The 22,341-nt window shown below is 41.2% G+C and overlaps 1 protein-coding gene across 16 annotated transcripts in view; it reads right to left on the reverse strand.

Annotated features, from left to right (window-relative positions):
• Positions 1 to 22,341, reverse strand: part of TXNDC9 (thioredoxin domain containing 9) — a 28,363-nt gene that overhangs the window by 4,469 nt on the left and 1,553 nt on the right. For 11 of the 16 annotated variants that reach the window (XR_013956392.1, XR_013956393.1, XR_013956394.1 and 8 more), the window contains exons 1-6: positions 21,684 to 21,823; positions 12,670 to 14,161; positions 4,592 to 5,622; positions 2,135 to 3,126; positions 908 to 1,104; positions 515 to 650 (exon numbers count right to left, since the gene is read on the reverse strand). Coding sequence is in view for 6 of the 16 variants with exons in the window: in XM_080612801.1 (XP_080468927.1) it covers positions 515 to 650; positions 908 to 1,104; positions 2,135 to 2,315 (514 nt within the window). In the remaining 10 variants the exon portion in view is untranslated. Of the gene's footprint in view, positions 1 to 514; positions 651 to 907; positions 1,105 to 2,134; positions 3,127 to 4,591; positions 5,623 to 12,599; positions 14,162 to 16,912; positions 17,168 to 19,108; positions 19,228 to 21,683; positions 21,901 to 22,341 lie in introns of those variants that run through there. The other 5 variants (XM_080612796.1, XM_080612800.1, XM_080612797.1 and 2 more) reach the window with 4 other exon arrangements.

Genomic DNA, 22,341 nt, shown 5'->3' on the forward strand with positions numbered 1-22,341 from the left:
CACAATTTAACAGCATGCCACAATCAATCTGTTACATTGCGATACCTCAATTTCTGCCTTCCCCAGTGGCTTTTGTTTGGCTGCTTTCCACCTTATTTGTCCACCTGACAGCTATTTCACTTGTAGGATGAACAGAGGAGAGGAAAACTTAGCTCCAGGGCTGGGCTAGTTTCATGCTGCTTTCTACTACAGTGAAGCTGCCAAGGAGCTTAGCGTCCCACCAGTCTCTCTTCTGTAGGCAGAAACATGGAGGCCCTGTGGACAATGCTTTGAGCTGAGAGGCTGCATCTGTATTCAGACCTCTTGCTGGTCTGTTGCTTTGGGATTGCCTCTTTTCAACTAGAAAACTCCAGTTTGATGTGGGTTTTTTTGTTTGTTTGCCTGTTTGTTTTGGCACGAGATGCTGTAAAATCTGCTAAAGTGATGATCTTTTTCCCTTAAAAGTGATGCCAGCAAATGCACAGCACTGCCATCACTCAACGTATCCCTTTCTAGTACATAGCCCCTCACATACCTCTCAGCTGCTGGTCCCAGGTCCAGGTAGGATGTCTTGCCCGTACTTCATTAATTGAAAGAACCAGGATAGTTGAGCACTGATTTATATGTTCTTCACTATCCCACAGTCCAAAAGGCTGTTGATGACCACCAAGCTAGAAAAGTCAAGCAAGAAGATGTGTTTTCTTCTGAACACAACCACAGCTCTATCATCTCCCCTGTCTTCTTTGTACTCCCAGGCTGTGACTCATTGAAGTGACCTTACTCAGGGCAACACTTACGCACAACCTTTGATGTAGAAGGAACAAATTTAAGTGCTGCCCTGAACACAGAACAGTCATTTACTAAGGTAAGGCCCTGGGATAAATACCACGTTACTGTTCTGTTACTCATACTCATCATCCCCACGTACCTGCATCAAGCCGTACTTGTGCCGTTCCTGGTCCCAGCCATTGTCCAGGAGCAGGCCGACACGGCTTTCCTGCGAGATGATGCCAGCAATGAGCGCCGGCTCCAAGCACAGGTTTCTGGCTACTCTCTTAATCGGGATCTCGTATTTCCTCAGGCGTATGATGTCTGCCTCGGCAGAGCTCCGTACCAGGGCAAGTCCTACGGGTTAGGAAAGGGCAGACTTACACATGCTCCTGTCCAAAACCCTCTCTTCACCTTTGAGTGGTGTTTCAAAGGAGTAACTGAAGTTCTGAAATAAACACAGCTGCACCACGTTGGGCAGTGGCGCTTGAGGAACAAGCATTGGCTCTGACTGTGGCCAGAGAACTGCTGTGCCAGTACCCGAGGATGATGAGGGGAACAGGGCAGCTTCTCAGGAGGTGGGACTGCACGTTCATGGGTCACTCCTGCTGCTGCACTGCTGGAAATGTGGCTCTGGAGTCACAAAAGTGCAATTCAAAATGCATTTGAAAAGACTGTGAGGCTGACTGACTGCCCAAACTGCAGTGATGCTGCGTTGTTAGAAAGGTGGGGTTTTCTCAAATGTAATTTTGGAACAGTTTGGAAACAAGCAAGCAGATTCAGATCCATACTTGGATACCCACGGTCAGGTGTCTGCCCTGGAGCTGCCTACATCCAATGTACGTGGCAAAGTCCCTGGAGATCTCAGCGGTATGAACCTGATGTAGTCAGCTTTGTAATGATGGGGCAGTAACACAAGACAAGAATGAGGGAAATGGGAAGGAGTTACCAGAAAAGGGACATCCAGAGGTAGGACAGCTGTGCACGTGGGACCTTCCTTCTGCAAACTGTGCCTCTGGCTAGCTGAGCTGACATGCCAGCACTCAGGGCCTGGCTCTGCGCATCTTCCCCTTTGAGCAGACAGGCCCTGGGGTTTTGTGAAGATGCTAAAGTCCTGGCCAATGAAGAAACCATTTTAACTGAAAAGGGGTTGCACCTTTCCCCTTTGCTTAGCAGCTGAGGATCCTGACTATGGGACCTGAAGTTTGTCCTCCCACTTCCCACCAGGTCTGGGGGCTTCACAGCGCCTGACATTTTGGGAGAGGAGGTGTTGCTTTCTCTCTTTCAGCTAATTGAGTAGCTGCAACACATTTAATTTGGCAGCAGACAAAGCATCTCTCTGTAAGATACAAACAGGTAGACAAATCAAGCAATGAATGATACCTACCACAATCCGAGGCTCTTACAGCTGTACAGGGGACCAGTGGGGCTTGAAGAGCACTTATATCACCATAGCAACTGTAACTCATGGATGGTGCTGAAAAATGAAATACAGGTGTTTGAATGCATAAGATCTCAGGGCGATACCGTACAGTGTGCTGCAGGTCCACACAGCATGAGGGATTCATGCAGACCAGTAATCCACATCACCTTGTGTTGGCCATGCTTGTATGGTTGCCACTGCTCTCCATTAGTAATGTCATCAAAGAAAGGTAGAGAACTGAAATTTGTTCTTTTCTAATTGCATAGGTTGAAGTGAATGAACCAAATGACAATTTAGATGAATAGGCATCTGCCTTGTTAGGTCCAAAGGCTGGTGTGGGAGAGGGGAACCACAGCCTCTGCAGTTATTTCAGAGGGTGCTCCCCATCCAATGCCCAAAAATATCTGGGACACCTCAGGTGATAGCTGGTGGTACCCGAGCACCCTGGCTGGGAGCATCTTCTATGACCCTCTGTAACTTGGTAAGGAATTAATTCAGGAGAGTGCTTGCCTCAGCCTGGGCAAATTACTCTGCTTCCTCAGTTCCGGAGGAATGAATAGCCTCCATCAAAGAGCTTGCCACATTGGTGAGATCATTTCTGGGCAGGCAGGGATCAGAGAAGGTTAGCTGATAAAATCAAGAGAAGGTTTGTCTGTGACTCCCTTTTGGTGTCAGTCCCGTACTCCAGACGTGCTGGTCTGGGACACACGTGGACAGCAAGCAGCCTCATAGAGCAGCCAAGGACCATCAGCCACATGGGGTTTTACAGCGTCGTGCAGAAAGGGGACCTCAGGCCTGACTGCACATCTCCTCTCTGCAGTCCCTCTGCAAACAGTTCCTGGGTGTTTCTGACAGCAACCCAAACCCAAGCCCTGGCTCACCAACAAGGGCCATAAGGCCCAGCAAGAGCAGTGTAGGAATCATGGCGATGGCTCTCCTCAGCTGCCCCAGGAGACCTGGAAACACAGTGGTTTGCAGAACATGAATGAATCAGTGCTCATTTTCAACATCCCTGTAGCAAAGTCTGCATGCCAAAAGCTCCCAGACAGGTGAAGATAGGTTGGAGAGTGAAGACACCCTCTCTGCAGCATGTCCTTTCCCTCACCCCCAGCACAGGATGCAGCCACCAGCTTCGGAAAGTGGTGGTGGGAGGAGAAGCAAGTCATGATCCTTATCTGATCCTTATTTCCTCTTTGTTTGGGGATACAGGCTTCTACTGCCATTGAATGTCTCCTCCATCTCATGTGCCATTATACCACCACATTGAGAGGGAAAGGCCATGCCTGGGGAGCCTGGGAGCAGGGAGGTCCCTGTCAGCAGCCTGGGCCAGCAGGGATTTTTTTAGCCCCTGTCACTTCGCATTGCTTGCTCACATGGCTCCTCCCAGACACCCACAGCATGTCTTTAGGATGAGCAGGTGAGGTACTTTTGCTTTAAATAACTGTTTGAAGTCTAACGTGCTAGAGTGCACACATCTTTTGTCTGCCTGCTTGAAAGGCAATGGGATTTTTTGCTTGGCTTTTGGAAAAACATGTTTTCAAAACCAAAGCAATATGACCCTTAATTCGCTGCTAAGGTGTGCGAGGCAGCTCCAACATCCACCTGATGAAATAATACTTCTGTGATAATTCATGTGATTCTGTGATCTGCAATACTCGTGGCAGATAATCACTTTACTGATCAATGCATTCATTGTGCTTGTTAATAGAATTCAAGATTGTCACCAGATAAAAGCTATCAACTGCAAAAACATTGACTGTAGTTGCCTTGCTGCTAAATGCATTTAAACTGAGCAGGTTTTACGGCTTACAAAAAATTTGTTCCAAAGAGGGCTTCGAATACAACATGTGCCGCAAGTCTTGTAGGCAATCATCACACAAGGCACTTAACACTCGAAAACCCCTTTCTGATTTTAATGCTAATTTTAACAATAATTTTAATAACTAATTTTAATCTCTTTAACCTTATTTCTACTGCAAACCAGGCTGCATGGGTGCAGAAACACAAATAGTCCACCAGTGTCATTGGAAATACTCTGTTGTCCTGAGGAAGCTTATTCAGGCCAACAAATGCCCACGGCCAGAGCTGGGTACAAGCAGTAGCTCAGTTTGAGCTTTACTGCTAACCCTGATTATTCACAAACCCAGATCAATATAGCTTGATTCAACACCTGTGAATTCAACGGCAAATCCATACATGGCCCCACTGAAAGCTATGCACTGTAGCAATTTCCACATGTAGGAAATTGATAGATTATATAGTTTTAAGTTATCAGCCTTATTTTTTCCCTCCTATCACATAAACCATCACAGGCCTAGGCAGAAACAGTGTAGCAATCACAATATTGACAAGATGCTAAATCAAAACGAAGTCAAAGCTTCTGGCTCTGAATAAATAGTCTATGAATGAATTCCGACTCACCTGTCTTCAGTCAGCCTTCCTCTGAGGCAGGTCTCTTGATGACATTTATATATATGTGTATGAAAAGGTACCCACCCTGTGGGCTTAGGAATCTTAATTCCTACCTAGTATGATGACATTTGTTTTAAAGTGCAATAAGTAATACATATTAAGAGCTTAGAACTCTTATGATTCCTTTCATCCACAGATTTGCACAAGCAGTGGTTAGTAATACTCAGGACAACACTGAAAGGAAATAAATACTGGTTTTCCTCCATCAGTGAGAACATTGATGCACAATAAATGGCTTGCAGAAAGCATTGCAGTGAATCAGTGGCAAAGGCCAGGCAAAAATCAGATTCCTGCCTAGTGCTCTCCTTGCTTTGCATCTGGGATTAGTCTGGACACATTTCTGGAAGGATTTGTTGCCTCATTTCCACAATGATTTCAGATTGGCAAGCTTTTAATTAAGTATCATGCTTTCATATGAATTTTAAAAAGGACGATTAAAGGAAAGCATCTCTGCTTCATTGCTTACAGCAAGCCTAATTCAGGAGGGTGACTTGAATACTTTGAGAGCAGAGGCAGGGTTTGCCTTTCAGATTTGGGGAGGCGGGGTGCTGCAGCTGAAATGAGGAGGAAAGGAACTGGTCTCACAGCAGCTGAAGCCAGTGGGGGCACACGGTGGGTCTCTGAAAGGCTTGCACCTTGTAGCTGCAATACTTTTCATCTATGTAAAACATCTGAGTCACTTGGAGATGGAAAGATGGTCTGGGAGGCCAGAGCCCTTCAATCCTGTTCCCTTTCCCACCCTTTTCTCTTCCCAGAGACATACTAGACTCTGTCCAGTATGTGTGGAGTCTAGGAATGCAAGAGTTCCTTCCAGTAGCTTTCTCTTCATTATTTAATACATCACAAATCCATCTATTCCCACTTCTCTCTTTTGGGCTTGAGTCGTAGCCAGGAAACATGGTTTTGGCCAGATACTAATCACTGGGTTCAAAACCAAGCGATATCAAGAAACCAGAGGATGGTCAAGTGCACGTTGTCACCTTAAAAATCAATAAAGACAAATATCACAAAGATAATAGACATCTTCCCAAAGATTACAGCAAGGCTAGGCACTCATTCTTCATGTACAAACTTGGTATCTTATTGTGGTATCTCTGACTAGACTATCACTATTTCTTTTACTGAGGTTTAACATTTTAAATAGTAAAGATTCTGCTTGGCATAATGTAAGGTAAGAATCTTAGAATCACAGAATGGTTTGGGTTGGAAAGGACCTCAAAGATCATTGGGTTCTAACACGCTGCCACGGGCAGGGGCACTTTCCACTAGACCAGGTTGCTCAAAGCCCCGTCCAACCTGTCACTGAGCACTGCCAGGGATGGGGCAGCCACAGCTTCTCTGGGCACCCTGTGCTAATGCCTCACCACCCTCACAGGCAAGACAGTCTTAAGAGCAGAATAGAACAGGAGAATCTATGTGGCATCTTTGGAAATAACAGGTAGAAAATAAAGACATCACATGTATAAGGTGGCTTTAATCCTTCCAAAAGGAACTAGTGACTGAAGAAACAGAGGAGGGGAAAGCCAGAAGAAATGAGATGGGGAAAGCTCAGGTGCACTGGAGCCACCAAAGTGAACGGCAACAAACCCAGCAGCTATATTCATTTGCCTTCTATAGAACAAGACAATTTGTATTAGAAAGAGATGTGCTCTCTCAAATGGATGAAAATGATTTAGTATTAACACCCAGTTACCTTTCATAAAAACAGCATCATGTTAGTGATAATAAAATAGGGTTCCTCTGTCACTGAACCTGTGTTCATAATGATCACTCAGCACCTTGTTTTGAGAAGCAGCATCTAACCTCAGGTAAGATTTATTTCCTAACATGTTGTCCACTTGCCGGTGGTCCTTAAGATAAAGTTTTGAATTTAAATACTCTCTGTCTTTGCTATGTGTTTTCTTTCTCATTTATTACTTCTGTAGTATCACAGATTTTATACATTTCACAGTACTGCCTCATAAATTCTTAATGCCTCTTGTGCATTGCTTTGCTCTTTATTTACTCATTAAAAGGCAGATGTTATGTTTTAAGTACAATTATTTTTATCTGTGTTGCTGTATTCTTTTAAGTGCCTGGGACAGATTCCTTGTATTCACACAATTTCCAGTATAAGGCCAAATAAGAGGATACTCTTTTATCAACATTAGAAATTGGATTTTTTCTTGCTAAAAACCTCTTTATCCCCACAAAATGTGCCAACTGCCTTCTAAAGTGAACGGTGAAAGCAGGCAGCCTCTATGGTAACAAGGTCGTGCTCATGTATGTTGAATGAGGCAAGACTCTAAGGCAGTGCTCTTGTCCAAGGCACCACCATATAAGAAGACCTACAGAATGTTAGAAAACTTGATCTTCTGCTCAAAGGTCTTTGTGCAGCTGTAAACCTGGAGCACCGAATTCCGGTGAAGCACTTAATGAGAGTGGGCTGCACCTGGTGCTAGTAAAACACAAGTTTTAATTTTTATGCTAAGTTCAATACGGAAAATTATGTCAAGAGTCAGATAAGGGCTGCTTCTGACAGCCCATAAAGCAACAGAAGGGATCTACACAGCAGATCTTGCTAGGCTGCAGAGGGCATGAGCAGTAGTACATCTTTGTGCGTATGACTAAAGCAGCTCTTTCTAAACAGCTGGACTTCATAAAGAGATATCCAGGAATGTGCTGGACTGATATCCCTGAGAAATGTTACTTTCTCTCTTAACACTATCATACCTCTTTTTATGTTTTGATTCATTATTCTTGGTGTTTTGCTTAGAAGCTTGGGTTTTTTGATTCATCTATATTGCAAGACTCATTCAGAAGGACAGAGAGTTGCTAGCCCTTGTGCTTGGTGGTAAGGAAAATATATGAAAGCCATAGAAATATGATGTTATTAAGTTACTATTAAAGAAAAAGGACACAAATGTTATAATTAAAAAAACCCAACAAAACACAACAAACAACAACCCTATAATTTTAAACTCCTTTTCCTGTTGTGTAATCTTTAAACATAAAGAATGCCAGTACATACTCCCCTTGTGCTGGATCTTGGTCATCACAGCATGTGATTGGGAGGGAGGAGATGGAAAGTCAAGGAAAGAGGAGGCGATCACTTATCAAATGGTATGTGCATCATCTTAAGAAGCAGGAAGGCTTCCTGGTATTCACAGGGCTATACTGGCAATAAGCCCCAGTCAGTGACCACATCAGTGACCACAGACATGGTTTCCCCATGGTCTTTTGATGATGCTATTGGTTGCACTGAGCTAAAGGGTGCGCAGAGTGGACAAAACTGCTACCTGACAGAATAGTGTTTCCCACTTGTTTTACGTAACAGAGACAGGAGCATCCCTGTGACATAAAGCACACCAAGGCTCAATACCACCAGTTCTTTGCTACTCACAGAATCATAGAATCACAGAAGAGCTTGGGTTGGAAGGGACATTAAAGCTCATCCAGTTCCAACCCCCTGCCATGGGCAGGGACACTATTTTTTTCCTCATACCAAGGGATCTGCCAGGGTGAGAGGGTTTTTTTATATCCTACTTAATGGAGATGCAAGGAGAATGGATCATCATTTTGAAAAGCATTACGTATTGCACATGCTGTTCTCCTTCAGGTTGCAGGTTACAGCATCACATTTTACTGGGTGGTGAGAATACTATCTAAAATTACCTGGAACAATACCCATACTAATTACTGTCTCTGTTGTGAGTTTCAACTCCAGTTTCATAATATTATCAGGCAGATGCATTTCTCAGGCTCTTCCTTTTGTCTATGGTCTAATTATAGGTAACACCAGGCATTCACAGACTTTTTAATTGTTTTATAGGGAAGCTGCCCGTGACAGCTGACGCACGTTGCATGCCTACCACTAACTGGCCAGTTAAAGATGCATCTGTAGCATCATCTCAAACAAACCCTCTAGAGTTGTCTTTCTCAACTTTTAAAGGGATACAGCCAGTTCAGTAATTACATTTCCAAAGATTTTCTTTTCTGCATCTAGTACACTGGTAAGTAGTGATACCAAAGGTCTTCAAGCTTGCAAGACGTGAGGCTCTCAGGTTTCACTGTGTTCAGAAGTGAACACACTTCTGAAAGCTGAATATTTTCATATAGCTGAGTATTTTCCTCTGTTCTCTAAAATGAGACTTTGAATTTTACTCTAGGAAATGTGTTCTAACAAAGAGGTCACTGGACTGAATCATATGAGACTTCAGTTCACAACCCAGCTTAAAGATAGATCTATCACCTAAAGCAAGTCATTTGAAGTTTGAGCCAGGAGAGGGTCCTGCACCTGCGTCGGGGCAATCCCAAGCACAACAACAGGCTGGGTGGAGGATGAGTTGAGAGCAGTCCTAAGAAGGACTTGGGGGTGTTGGTCGATGAGAAGATGAACATGAGCCAGCTTCAGTGTGCGCTCACAGCCCAGAAAGCCAACCGTATCCTGGGCTGCATCAAAAGGAGCGTGACCAGCAGGTCGAAGGAGGTGATCCTGCCCCTCTACTCCGCTTTCGTAAGACCCCACCTGGAGTACTGCATCCAGCTCTGAGGCACCCATAGGGAAGCACCTCTTCTATGGAGACAGGCTGAGAGAGTTGGGCTTTTTCAGCCTGGAGAAGAGAAGGCTCTGAGGAGACCTTAGAGCAGCTTCCAGTACTTAAAGGGGGCCTACAAGAAATCCAGAGAGGGACTTTTTACAAGGGCATGTAGTGACAGGACAAGGGGGAATGGCTTTAAACTGACAGAGGGTTCAGACTAGATATTAAGAAGAAGTTCTTTACTGTGAGGGTGATGAGGCACTGGCACAGGTTGCCCAGAGAAGCTGTGGCTGCCCCATCCCTGGCAGTGCTCAAGGCCAGGTTGGACGGGGCTTGGAGCAACCTGCTTTGGTGGAAGGTATCTCTGCCCATGGCAGGGGGTTGGAACCGGATGAGCTTTAAGGTCCCTTCCAACCCAAACCATTCTGTGATAACTATTAAAGAATCTTTTCTATGTGCCTGGAATTCATGATACAAAGCACTGAAGATTGTCAACAATTTAGAAACCAAACAGGAAACAATTTCAGAGCTCTTTCTAGGGCAGCACGCTAACAAAAGAAACAATTAGCAAGGAGGAAGAAGATCAGGAAAGGAATTAATGTGGCTTGTGTATTACAATCACATGATTTTCATATAATGTCATCTTAGGAAAAGCCAATGGTTACTGGAGGTTGCAGTTTCTGAAGCAGATAAGTTAATTTTTAAACCTTTTTCGTAGAGGTCACATGTTGAAATCATACCACCAGACAGGTGATTCCTGACCAGGTGTTCAAAAAGGCAAAGTATATCAACATGGATGCAACACTGAGCTCACAGTGGTTCATAGCTCCTGGATCAGTGGTGGTTTTTAGGCAGCTAAAGCCATGGCTGCAATAGCTAATCCAAAAAACATATAACCTTAGAATATGCACCTCATGGCATCTCTAGAAGTTAGTTTTCCTTACTCCCTTTCCATCAACAAGCATAAAATATCACTCAGTGTACACGCACTTAAAATTAATCCACCAAATTTAAACAAGAGTATTTTGTGGTGACGATCTGGTCTCTTACGTACTACTTTAGCCAATTTAATGTGTTAGCTTAAATTGCTACAGGAGGCACATGTTCCCTTTTGTAGCATACAATACAGAATAGTGCTCTGTAGGGGAATGGCTAACCAGAAACATCTGTGAGACTGGAATGTCTTGGCTCACCATGATTGTATTAGACACGCTTAACACTGAAAGCTCTAAAGCATGATCGAAGAACAGAAGATCAGAGTAGACCTTCAGAGCAGTAATGGGGAGGAACCTATCTATCTATTTATCCTTGGGGGCAACATTACCCTCAGAACAGTTCTAAAATATTCTACTGTAACTTCACGTACTCTTCACTTCTGATTCCTAGAGAGGCTTTTTTTAAATTCCAGGGCATAGCCCTCACTCCTGAACTGTCATATACAGCTGCTCTAAAGAGACAGACAGATTCATCCACTACTGACAGAGTTTTCCCTTTAAAAGTGGAATACACAGCTATTGAATATGTAATGAGTTCAATAGCTGTATTATTAATGCACCAGCTTATGCCTGGTTTTGTGCGCATGTATGCGAGAGACAAAGTGACAGGATCACTCACATTGGGCTGAGGATGCTGGTTTTACTTTCATGTGGAAGACAAAATGCTTGCTTTAGAAACTGTACTGCTCAAAGCCTGAATTTTCTATAAATATATATTGAAAAATACTCCTTTTATAATTTCTAGATGGGAAATAACACAGTGTGGATTACTTGGAAACAAGTACTGGAAGGCATCAATCCATCTTGTGGGTCAGCCTCCTTCAATGACCACTAATGACAGCAGCAGGCACTCCAGCACTGAGCAGCTGCTCAGTTGCCCTCTCCAGATTTATTTCTCATCCTACCTCTTTCAGGGAACAGACCTCTTCACACTTTCCAAATCCCAAAGCTCAACTCAGCACTTAACTTCCAGCTAGATTTTGTGAGCAGACCATCACAACCATATCGTGGGATCAATCAGTGATCAAAGTGTGCCCAGTCAATAATCTAGCATTAACAAAGAGCTGAACAATGCAGATCTTGTTTGGTTACTATTGTCTGCATGCATTTCTTTAATGACTACTTCATGCGAGCATCACATACAGACTTAAGCACTAATCATTACTAAAGTTACATGCTGAGTTCATACATAAGCCCCACAACTTAAAAAGCTATACGTGAACATTTCTCATCTCTTTATTGTACAATACCCTTTCATGGCTAACACATGCCAGACCACGTACCATTTTGTGATTACTCTAGACTCAGGAACCTTATTTAGTCACGTCCTTAGATATACAATTTATTTGCTATAAGCAATCCCATGCAACTTGCATCCTTTCTAGGTATTGAACCTTACTGTCATCTTCTCATCTACCAGCCATACTGCTACTAGATCGCTGTTGACAAGTTTTGTGCTTTTCAGGTCTGTACAGCTGACATTTGCTTGAGTGTTCTCAGTACTGTTCACACTTCTAGCTTGCAGACCCAGGTCTTACTATCATGGACACTCCATTATTTAATCTGCACAGCAAAATCACTGAGCTTTACCATAGAATAATATGCTCCTCGCTACTTAAATCACAAGGATTTTCCAGTCCTCAATGAATTTCTAAGTTTCTGCACAAATAAAATTCTTGGATTTGGATTGTTCATCTCAAAGTAATATGCAGATCAAGAATGGAGAAATTAAACTTATTAGTACAAAGAGTCTCAAGTTTCCCTAAACCATGCATTCCTGCAAACTCCTTATATCAGCACTGGAGTGTGTCTTGCTGTATTACAATCCAGATGAAGAAGAGGTCCTAGGAAGGAAGATTAACCTAGAAAAAATAGCAGCAGCTGAAGTGACATGAAACCACAGACTCTGACTAGGATTTACATCTAATTTGTAATGGGGCTATTGACACATGGAATTGAATAATCTCTAATAATGCACCATGCTAGAATCCTGACAAGCCCACATGTTTCCACATGGCACTCAACTACATTAGACATGATTTTATATTGCCACAACCTGTTCAACATAATTAGGACTCAGAGATGAGTCCTGCTAAGGCACTCTTCAAAATACTGCTGAAACATTGGTTTCCTAAATGAGATTTCATGCAACTGGATTAAGAAAAAAAAATTAAGCCCTTTCTAGTGCATTTAGAGAGTTTGCGCATTAAAAAGATCAACGCAAAGAAAACCTACTTTATGCTTTTAGTAGATTAACAAGCAGCTGTGTACATCTTAAGCTGGTTGTCTTCTCAGCATGACATTGTAATCTTAGAATTGTATGCAGTTTGCTAGGAATCCAGAAAAAGCACATGTAACTTTCTGATGGACCTTATGTAAAGAAAAAAAAAAAATACCCTGCAGCACTTAGACCACCTATCTGAAAGGATGCAAAAGTCAGCATTAGAATTAAAATAATTTTATTTCAATGTACATGAACAGAAATAAAATATAATTTTTTAAACTTACTTACAGAGATATATTGCTGGGCTGGCCCAACCACAAGTGTTCTCCACTACAAGGTAGCAAGACCGACTAGACCCACTTCACTGCTTTTTGGACCAACTGGATTCAAAGTATCACCTCAGAAGGGTCCTTCAGGACAAAGCAAACTACTTTACTTTTGTTTTTTTTTTTTTGAAAATGAAAAGAATGCTCATCAACTCTTCACCTAGCCAGAAATTTTGCATTGTGCTCCAAGGAAAGCCTCCCTTGAAAACTCTGTCCATTACTGAAGAACAGTACACAGTATACGGCTCTATAGCTAAACTTAACAGATCAAGGTTTCTCCCAAGCACTTTTCTCTATTCTACTCTCTTGTACAAAGCACCTGCTATAAAATCCACACATTCACAACCACAGAATTATACAAACCCGTGAACAAGGCTATTTTCAATATGCTTGTTGCTATGTGCTATTACCCGCTGTATCAGCTTTAACATGCAGCATATATAGATGGTAAAAGGGCATTTCTCTTGATCATCTATTTCAGAATTCACAGAGGTTACGACTGTTTTTACAACTTACAGTGCTACGTAGTTTAGTTATTTACTATCATGATATGGCACCATAAGATAAGCAATCATTTGTTAAAATGAGTAATTCCTTTACTGATCACTTTGTAGTGCTTTACTGATAGGTAATAATAGATATTAAAAGACAACTGGAGAGGATCTGATAGGGAAAAATCTTTTGTAGAAGTGTCTATTATCTCCTTTGATGAAAAAAATCAGCACATAAAAAAAAAAAAAAAAGCCCTTGAACTGTCAGATTCAAGAAAGGCAATAAAAAGTAGTTCTTCATACAGCAGTTAAACTGTGGACTCCTTGCCATATGATATGGATGCTAGGATACTATGAGGATTTAAAGAGATTTTTTTTCCTTGATTTTAACCAGCAAATGCTCTCAGATGTGGAGTTCCCTGCACCACAGACTGCTTCAAGTATATTCTGGGAAAGCATTATCTCCTCACTCCGTTTTCATTCTTCGTTGTGCATCTGCCACTGAGACTGAATGCCAGGCCAGAGAGACCTTTGGTGTGACTTGGTACAGTTGTTTCTAACAGTTACTTCAAAACACTTCAGAAACTTATAAGTAAGACAAAGTTCATCACTTGCCATGGTATTTAATTAGAAGGACTCAGATTTTTTAATTACAAATGACTTCCAAGAGAGGAAAAATAAAATAGTTAAGCTTTTTTCTGCTATGACTCAGTTGTATAAAACTGTATAGAAAAATGAGCATTATGTGCAGATGTAATGAAAAGCAGTAAGCTGTATAAAAAACATTCTTAGAAATGTACCAAGCATAAACAAAAGATGATTTATAAATACATATAGCTGCCATTCTAGTCATCATCAGAATCTGAATCATATTTCTTTCCTCTTACGGTCTTCTTATCCAACTTTGTAAAGCTTGTTCCAAATTTCTTTTGACTTTGAAAAGGTGGGTCCATCAAGTTACCACTAGAGAAAAAAAAGAGTAAGACATGTTGATTAAAGCCATATTCATGCAGAGAGTAAGTAGCAGCTCTTATTACCTGTTTCTTCAGAAAAATATTGTAAGAGAACACAACCCCTACTCCCTACAGCCAGCTTAAGCAGCATTGTTGTGTTGCTGGCATAGCACATCCTGGACAAAATGGCCTGGGTAACTGTACTTAAGACAGGAGTGGCACATAAACAGTAACTGTGAGTGGGGATCTAGAGGAAAAAAAAAAAAATAAGAAAGAAAAAAACCTATGTGAAAGGGCTTTTGCTGCAAACTAAAGACATCCATCTGCCAGACTACAAGAAGGCCCTTAGTGACATGGCTTATGGTGGACTTAGCAGTCCTGGGGTAATGGTTGGACTTGATGACCTTTAAAGTCTTTTCCCACCTAACTGATTAGGCAGTAACCAGGGAATCAGAGAGACGTTTCAACACAAATGAGAAGCCAGAAGTACAGAAGCAGCTAAAATTTTGTAACAGGGACTTTGGAGTAGAAACATATAAACTGGGTTCTGTACTGCCAGAAGTCGCTTTTTACATTCCTAGCCAGACAGAGCAGCTTCTCCACTGGATACTGCACTCCAGCTAGCAGACTATGGAAGGATTCATAGCGTGAATGCAAGACCTTGTAGGGTTCCCTCACCAGTGTGCACGTCCATGGTTTGTTTGGAACAGCAGGCATTTGCATAAAGCTGGAGCACCCACATCTCCTACAGGAGGGGTGCACAAGGAGGGGAATGCCCTCCCCTTGCTTGGAAAAGGGTGTGCATGCTTTCACTCACACCATCCATGAGGGGTTTGCATCTAATTATCAGTAAGTGAGCAATTAGAATCGTATGGAAATAGCTATGGAAGGATGTTTAGAAATGTGTAAGTATTAACATTTTGCAAATAACATTTTGCTGATACTGATCCTGAATCAACAGTTCACTGATTGCCAGCTAATCGCATGGCAGTAATAAGCCAATACACCATATGAATCCTGATTTAATCAACAGTTTGTTGGTGGCTTCTTTTTTTCCTTTCCCTAAATATAATATATCTTTTTACCATCTACCTATCCCACAGGTTGAAAGAAAAGGACTGTTTCTAGGCTCTGAGGAGGACTATCTCCTTTCAGGAGCTCCAGAGCATGGGACATTACAATCAGAGTGCGGAAATACAATACTTGTACGCAAATGAATGCTTCCAACAAATCTCCTGGGCTGTGTAGATGTTGTGGTTCATTTTGCAAAGCCAGGGTACCAAACTCAGGATCTGGCAAAATGAACAAAGAACAAAACTTCCCCGCTCCACAATGAGCTCCAAGAGTGGAATACACAGGTCCAGCCTGGTACAACTCCACGGACTTTTCCTATAAAAGGCTGTTGCTGTCCAGAATATACATATCCAAAATGTCTTTGACTCCTCTGTGTATTTGCTCATTTCTGAACTTGTTACCACTTGTTCTGAATTACAGATTTCTATTTCAGTCATTTTATCTGAAGTTCCAACAGCTACTAAAATAACAGCAGTTTCTTTGACTTTAAGATACAATACTTCTTCCAAAAATTTGGAAATCAGAGACTGAAATAAATTCAGATTATTTTAAATGTATTATAATGCCCCCCCCAAGACACATTCAAAACAAAAGAGCAAAATTAACTTAAAAAGATAAAGATGATGTTTTAGCCACAGTGGAAAGCAAAGCAGAAAGTTCTGGTAAATTATTCTCCTGTAAAGTTAGGCTATTGTGGTAAGAGTTATCTACTACTACCTTCTATCCTGTAGTCTTAAATGTGGGATTTCTGATAATTATATTGTAGTGCTACACAAATGATTTACTTGCACTTCTGCAGCTTACTTTCACTTCCTGTACTGTTCATGTGAAACCAGAATTCATACTCATGTATGCAGTATGGGCTAGGATGCAGTTTAAGGATAACTTACTACGTTTTCTGATGGATTAAAAAAGCTCAAACTTTACTGCATTGCAAGTGTGACACATAAGATTCTGTAGCTGATTTAGAGAGGATTCCATGAGATAAATGACTCTGAAAGGCCACATCAAAGCACCATAGCTACTTCGTACACCTCAGGGCCAAGAACTGGGTTTATTTTTGTTACTGTACAGAAAGGACAATACAATGCTCATTACAATGTCTCAGTACTCAGACAAGGAGATACTTCTTTCCCTTGCCAAAGTACAGAGATTAAACAACTGGATTAAACTCTTGTGTGTCACAGAATCATAGAATAGTCAGGGTTGGAAAGGACCTTAAGATCATCTAGTTCCAACCCCCCTGCCATGGGCAGGGGCACCTCCCACTAAACCATGCCAGCCAAGGCTCTGTCCAATATGGCTTTGAACACTGACAGGGATGGAGCATACACAACTTCCATGGGCAACCCATTCCAGTGCCTCACCACCCTTACAGTAAAGAATTTCTTCCTTATATCCAATCTAAACTTCTCCTGTTTAAGTTTTAACCTGTTACCCCTTGTCTTATCACTACAGTCCCTAATGAAGAGTCCCTCTCCAGCATCCCTATAGCCCCCCTTCAGATACTGGAAGGCTGCTCCACGCAGCCTTCTCTTCTCCAGGCTGAACAGCCCCAACTTTCTCAGCCTAATGTCAGTTGTATACAACGTATCAAAGTTACAAACTATTCCAGATCCTCCTGTTTGCAAGCACCTTCTCCTTACACTGGATCTGAAAATAAAACAATCACAACCCAGTTAATTACCTGTAATTAATTACATCTGCACAGCCTAATCTCCATTCTAAGGTCTCTGTAGTGAAGTCATCAGTGTTACCAAGATCAGTGAAACCCACAACATAGTCTTGTGTTTTTCCATCTTTTACCAGTGCAAGAGTGGGAAGTACTTTGATGCGCAGTCTCTCACACAAGAAAGGAGACTTTTCAGCATTTAATTTCACAAATTTTGTCTCAATGTGCTTTTTTGCCAACAGAGTCAAATGTCTGTCCATTATTTGGCACCTGTGAAAAAAAACCCAAAACACATAAAACTGTAAGACTCAATAAGCTAAAGAATAAGCATTTTAGAGAAAGTTTAAACAGTGAAGAACTAATTCTATCACATTAACTCCTCAGATATGACCTTTGTAATTAAGAATTTAGTTTAAAGAGAAACTGTGTTTCAAAGGTAGCTGGATTTGATGACTACTAGAGTAACAGACTGGAGCACCTTTATTGCGCAATTACACCATTCATTTCTCTAATTCCTTCCTACTTACTCCCACATACATCTGAAGGCCTCTCTCGTTTCTTGAGGCCCGCATTTATTGATGAAGTTTCCCTCTGACTCCTGCTCTAGCTCACAGCTTGTCAGCTGGAAGAATCCCTCTACAGGAAACTTCACATTGCCAGAAAAGTGCTCTCAACATGCTGTAGCATTTTGGTGTTTTTCAGTCACCACCCCCACAACTGAGATGTGGTAACTCACTGTACAGGAAAATAAAAATAAGCAATTTGCACAGTCTGCTTCAGTAGTGCTACAGGCAAAAATAGTTTGCTTTTCTATTGCAATGGAATAGGAATGAGCATACAATTATTCTCAGCTAAGGGACAGTAACATGAACTGCTCAAAATACTTGTCAGATGGCAGAGATCTGTAGACTTGTCACCTGCAACCTCAACTTTCTGGACTGTCTTCTTTAAATGGTTTGATTTAGCTGCATGAACTCTGTGATGTGACTGTCCTTCAACTCCAGAGGAGAGCCGAGCAGATCAAAAAGCTGGAGTGGGCAAGGATGAAGACAATTTGATAGTGCAGCTGGTAAAACCTGACACACTAACTTCAAGCTAGTTGTCAGCATGACACATTTTACAAAGAACTTTCTCTAAAGTTCTTTCCGCTGAGTGTATAAGACTTTGTTGATTCAAGAAACTAGAAAACAAACAACTCAAACCTGTTCTAATCTACTTTATCTTCAGATAGTCTTTCAACTTCTCTGAGAAAAAGCTAGCCAGATACAACTGCTTCACATATTTCTGAAGCTTCGATGCTTAACTTAGAAAACGTAGGATACAGATGCCTCACTTTGACATAATGCAGCTTTGATCTCTTTCAATTTCTCACATTGATGCTGTTTCAGTTTATATACATTCTATAAGCTAGAGAGAACATAATACCTTGGGTGTGGGGTAGCACAACTAACCAACATCAAAACAAGGACAACTGGCTCTTCCTTCAACAAACTACTCTTACTTTGCAACTGCATTTTAACAGAAGACACCAAGACAGATCCACTGAGGAACAGCCTACAACCCAGAACTTCCGACATTCTTCCATGGAAGTGGGAGATCTTATTTTAGATTCCACTTCTGAGTCAGGACATATTCTCAGGTCTAGGCATCTCATACCCTAGAAGCGTGACATAATCACAAGGGCACAAGCAAAAAGGGAAAGCAGCTAAGCTGCAATTGGTATCCACATCCTCTCAAAGTAAAAGGTTAAACTCTGACAATGTCTAGACAAATTTTTTTATTATATTTTTATATTTGCTTGTCAGAACTGTCCAGAACCACCAAAGCAATTTTTTGAAATGTTGCTACCATATAATCACTATGTTCAGAGACATGGCTCCCTCAAATTAAACAATGAAACACAGCGCTCTCTCAAATACAGTCAAAGAAGTTATACATTTATATTCTAGTCATCTATTTAAGAGTATTAATTGTTGTCAAACCATGTAAAGATTAACTGGAATGGGAAAAAAAATTAAAAATCAAAAGTCTTGAGAAGGGAATGAGAACTGGAAAATGAAGGAATCTGATTATTTTAAAAATACCTATTTATTTGTGGAATTTGAAAGAACAAAAGAACATGTCTGTTTCTGTAGACACCTATAAACAAAAGGTTTCTTGAGCACAGCTTATTTACTATAAATGTCAGTAAATACAGCGTATTTACTATACCTGAATGTTGTATCTCTATAGAAATGGCACACCACGTTTTTACTTTCTTTGACTTCTTGGAAAAAGTCTCTCTCGCTTGGGATTTCTCTGTATTCTCCGTGCCCTTTTGAAAGCCACTCCTTTTGGAAAACATAGGAGGAAATAATTAGATTATTTAATTATGGATTATGTTAGTCCTGCACCTACATGCAAAATGTACAGCTTTTAAGAAAAATTAAAGATGGGACCTGCAGTGGAAACCCATTTCATACTGTCACAGATGGAGAAACAAATTATTTCTCCCCTTCAGTTCTGTTTTGAAAATACGCAAATGCCACAGAGCTAGATGATACTTCTGGGTTGCCTCTTTCTCAGCAAGAGATAGGTGGTTCAGCAGTAAAGCGGTCTTACCTATTTGGCAATACAAATCTCGCAGAGCTGCATAAATTTCTAGAGTGCAGCCTTTCAGTAAGACTGGACTAGTTCAAAGAGAACCAATGACAGAAAATTCTCAGCAATTGAAAACTGCTAAGCGACAGCTTGGGCTACTCTCTCTAAAATGTTTTTATAAACTCACAAAACTCTTGTCCAGAACTGATTCAAGTCATTACATGTCTTAAAATAGATTTCTCCCATTTTTTAAACCCCTATGGAGGGGGGGGGGGAAAAAAAAAAAAAAAAATGGAAAAGAAAGCCTGCTAACTCACCTGCAGCAAATTACATTTATCTCTCACAAAGCAGATACTGAAGGTATCTTAGTATGAGCCAGGCTTCCAGAGAACCATTTAGGAAACACATGCATACTGTTAACCAGAAAATGTACGGAAAACCAAAATTTCACAAGCAGGCAACTTCACCTGTCTGATTAGGTGTGCAAATACAGTCTAGAAAAAGCTAATGCACTTGAGAAAGAAACAAACAAGCCAGCTTCTACAATACTGAAAGTTAATAACTAAAATAAGTACAGACTAAGCTGAATTATTAGAAGTAGTGCAGTATGACGGAAGTTTAGATTGGATATAAGGAAGAAATTCTTTACTGAGAGGGTGAGGAGGCACTGGAATGGGTTGCCCAGGGAGGTTGTGAATGCTCCATCCTTGGCGGTGTTCAAGGCCAGGTTGGATGAGGCCTTGGGTGACATGGTTTAGTGTGGGGTGTCCCTGCCCATGGCAGGGGGGTTGGAACTAGATGATCTTAAGGTCCTTTCCAACCCTAACTATTCTATGATTCTATGACAAAACTTGACAAAAAACTTTTAGTTTCTAATGGGGGGGGGGGGAAGAAGCATAGATAAATCACTGTTCTTGATCTTGCAGTTCTGTCTTAACAGAGTGGGGGGAAAAATACCCAAGCAAACCAAAAATATCCTTTATGTTATATTAGCATAGAACGAAATCTCCTGGACACTGTATCAGAGTTATGATCACATGAAAAAGTCATCATGATGTAAATCAAAAAATGACTTATTCTTCAACACTGGATATGCGTTTCTTCCCCTCTGCTTCCAGACGAGCGTGGCAGCACACACCTTTTACAGGGTAGTATCCTACTTCAAAATTATATTTGAAAATGCATGAGAACAGTGACCTAAGATCAACTGACATTTCTATTTTTTGCATGAGAACTACCACATGTTCACATCCAAGTGTTATGACTTCTGAAAAACGGAAACACTAGAATAAACTGAACTTTTGAAGACAAGCAAATAGAATGCCACTTTCTCTACTTCCATGTTTAGATTATCAAAGCCACTAACCCTGCCATCCTCCAGCATACCAACTATCCCATGTCATTTTACTGCATTCCCATTTCAGAGCATGGCATTAGCTTTTATGGGTTCCATCACAGCTAGAACATCTCTTTCAACCCAGTCACTTTCCCCCCAACCCCTTCTATTTCTTTGTTTCGGTTTGGTTTTGCTTAGATGGAGTAAGCTAAGAAACCTATGGCTTCCCTACTCCCAATTCAGACTGTGAACTATGTTCAAAGAGACTTTTTGGGGAGCACAAAGACCACAACTTAGCATGAGGTACCAGGGAGCAAAGCAGAATTTCTTTCCTGTAAGAAGAAATGAGCAGTCATACAAAGACATGTCATTTGATTAGGACTGTGATAAATGATTTCACCCTAGTAACAAGGAAAAGCTCTGTATCATTCTTCTACCCTTAAGAGAATGGCATGCATCACTCACACGCCGTAAGTAACAACCTCCTGATTTCAGACGCTTAAAGGGCCTAAAGGCTTATGATTAGATTGTTTACAAGGCTTGTGCTTCCAGACAGCAATGGTTAGTGAATAAAGACACACACAAATCTTTGTATGAAACTCTTTATCCTATCCTTACTGTAAAGGATCACAGAGGTTGTTCTCAGCTCCTGTTAAAAAACTCAAAGCATGCACACATTGACAGACATTTGCTTTCCTAGGTAACTCAAAATTAGTAAGTACAGACAGGTGAGGAAGAAGAAAAAACCGCACCCAAACAAAAAACCCAAACTCCTCCAAACCACTTAATTCACATGCAAAATTTCCCTAGGATTTCCAAGAAGTCTGTTATGCTGTATACATCAAGAGTATATACTACTACAGGAATGACCTGTTTCTGCTGCTGGGCCTTTTTTAGTGCCTCAAGCCTCCTTTGTTTAAGGCGTTCCAATTCATCTTCATCCATCTGGTCCAGCTTCTGCATTTCAGCATCCAGATGTTCTTCCACAACCTTGGTAGTCTGAAGGATTTCATTCTCCAGAACTTTTTGAAGTATGTCAACAGAGGTATCAGCAGCCATCTTTAACTAGAAAGTGATCTCTTCAGAGCTGTAGAAATAGTGATACACAGAATTAACATTTATACAAACACTTAATTAAAAGCCTGATCTCTCTTACTTGCAGTTCACATTGCAGAGAAACAAAATGCTACGCTATTTGAAGATAACAGATTGCTCTTTCTATAGTGCAACTCCCTCTGAAAAATACTTTCTCATTGAACACAGATGGCAACAAAGATACCAGTCAAGCCCTATTCTCTCAGCCCCAAAGGCAGCTATTGAAAGCACAAAGGAACCTGAAATTACTTGTCAATATAAAGAAGTAGAATTCATCAGTTCCAAAGAACTCTCAGACCAAGCCAGACCCATGTACCTTTAATAAATATTCTGAAACTAGAAGATATAATCGGAAAGCTCCAAGCTGATGAGAGGATGTATAAGATGTCCCAGAGTAAGTCTAAGCAATGCTCAGTCTGTAGGTAGCCACCAA

The sequence above is a fragment of the Psittacula echo genome (assembly GCF_963264785.1).
Source record: "Psittacula echo genome assembly, chromosome: 3".
Taxonomy (NCBI): Eukaryota; Metazoa; Chordata; class Aves; order Psittaciformes; family Psittacidae; genus Psittacula; species Psittacula echo.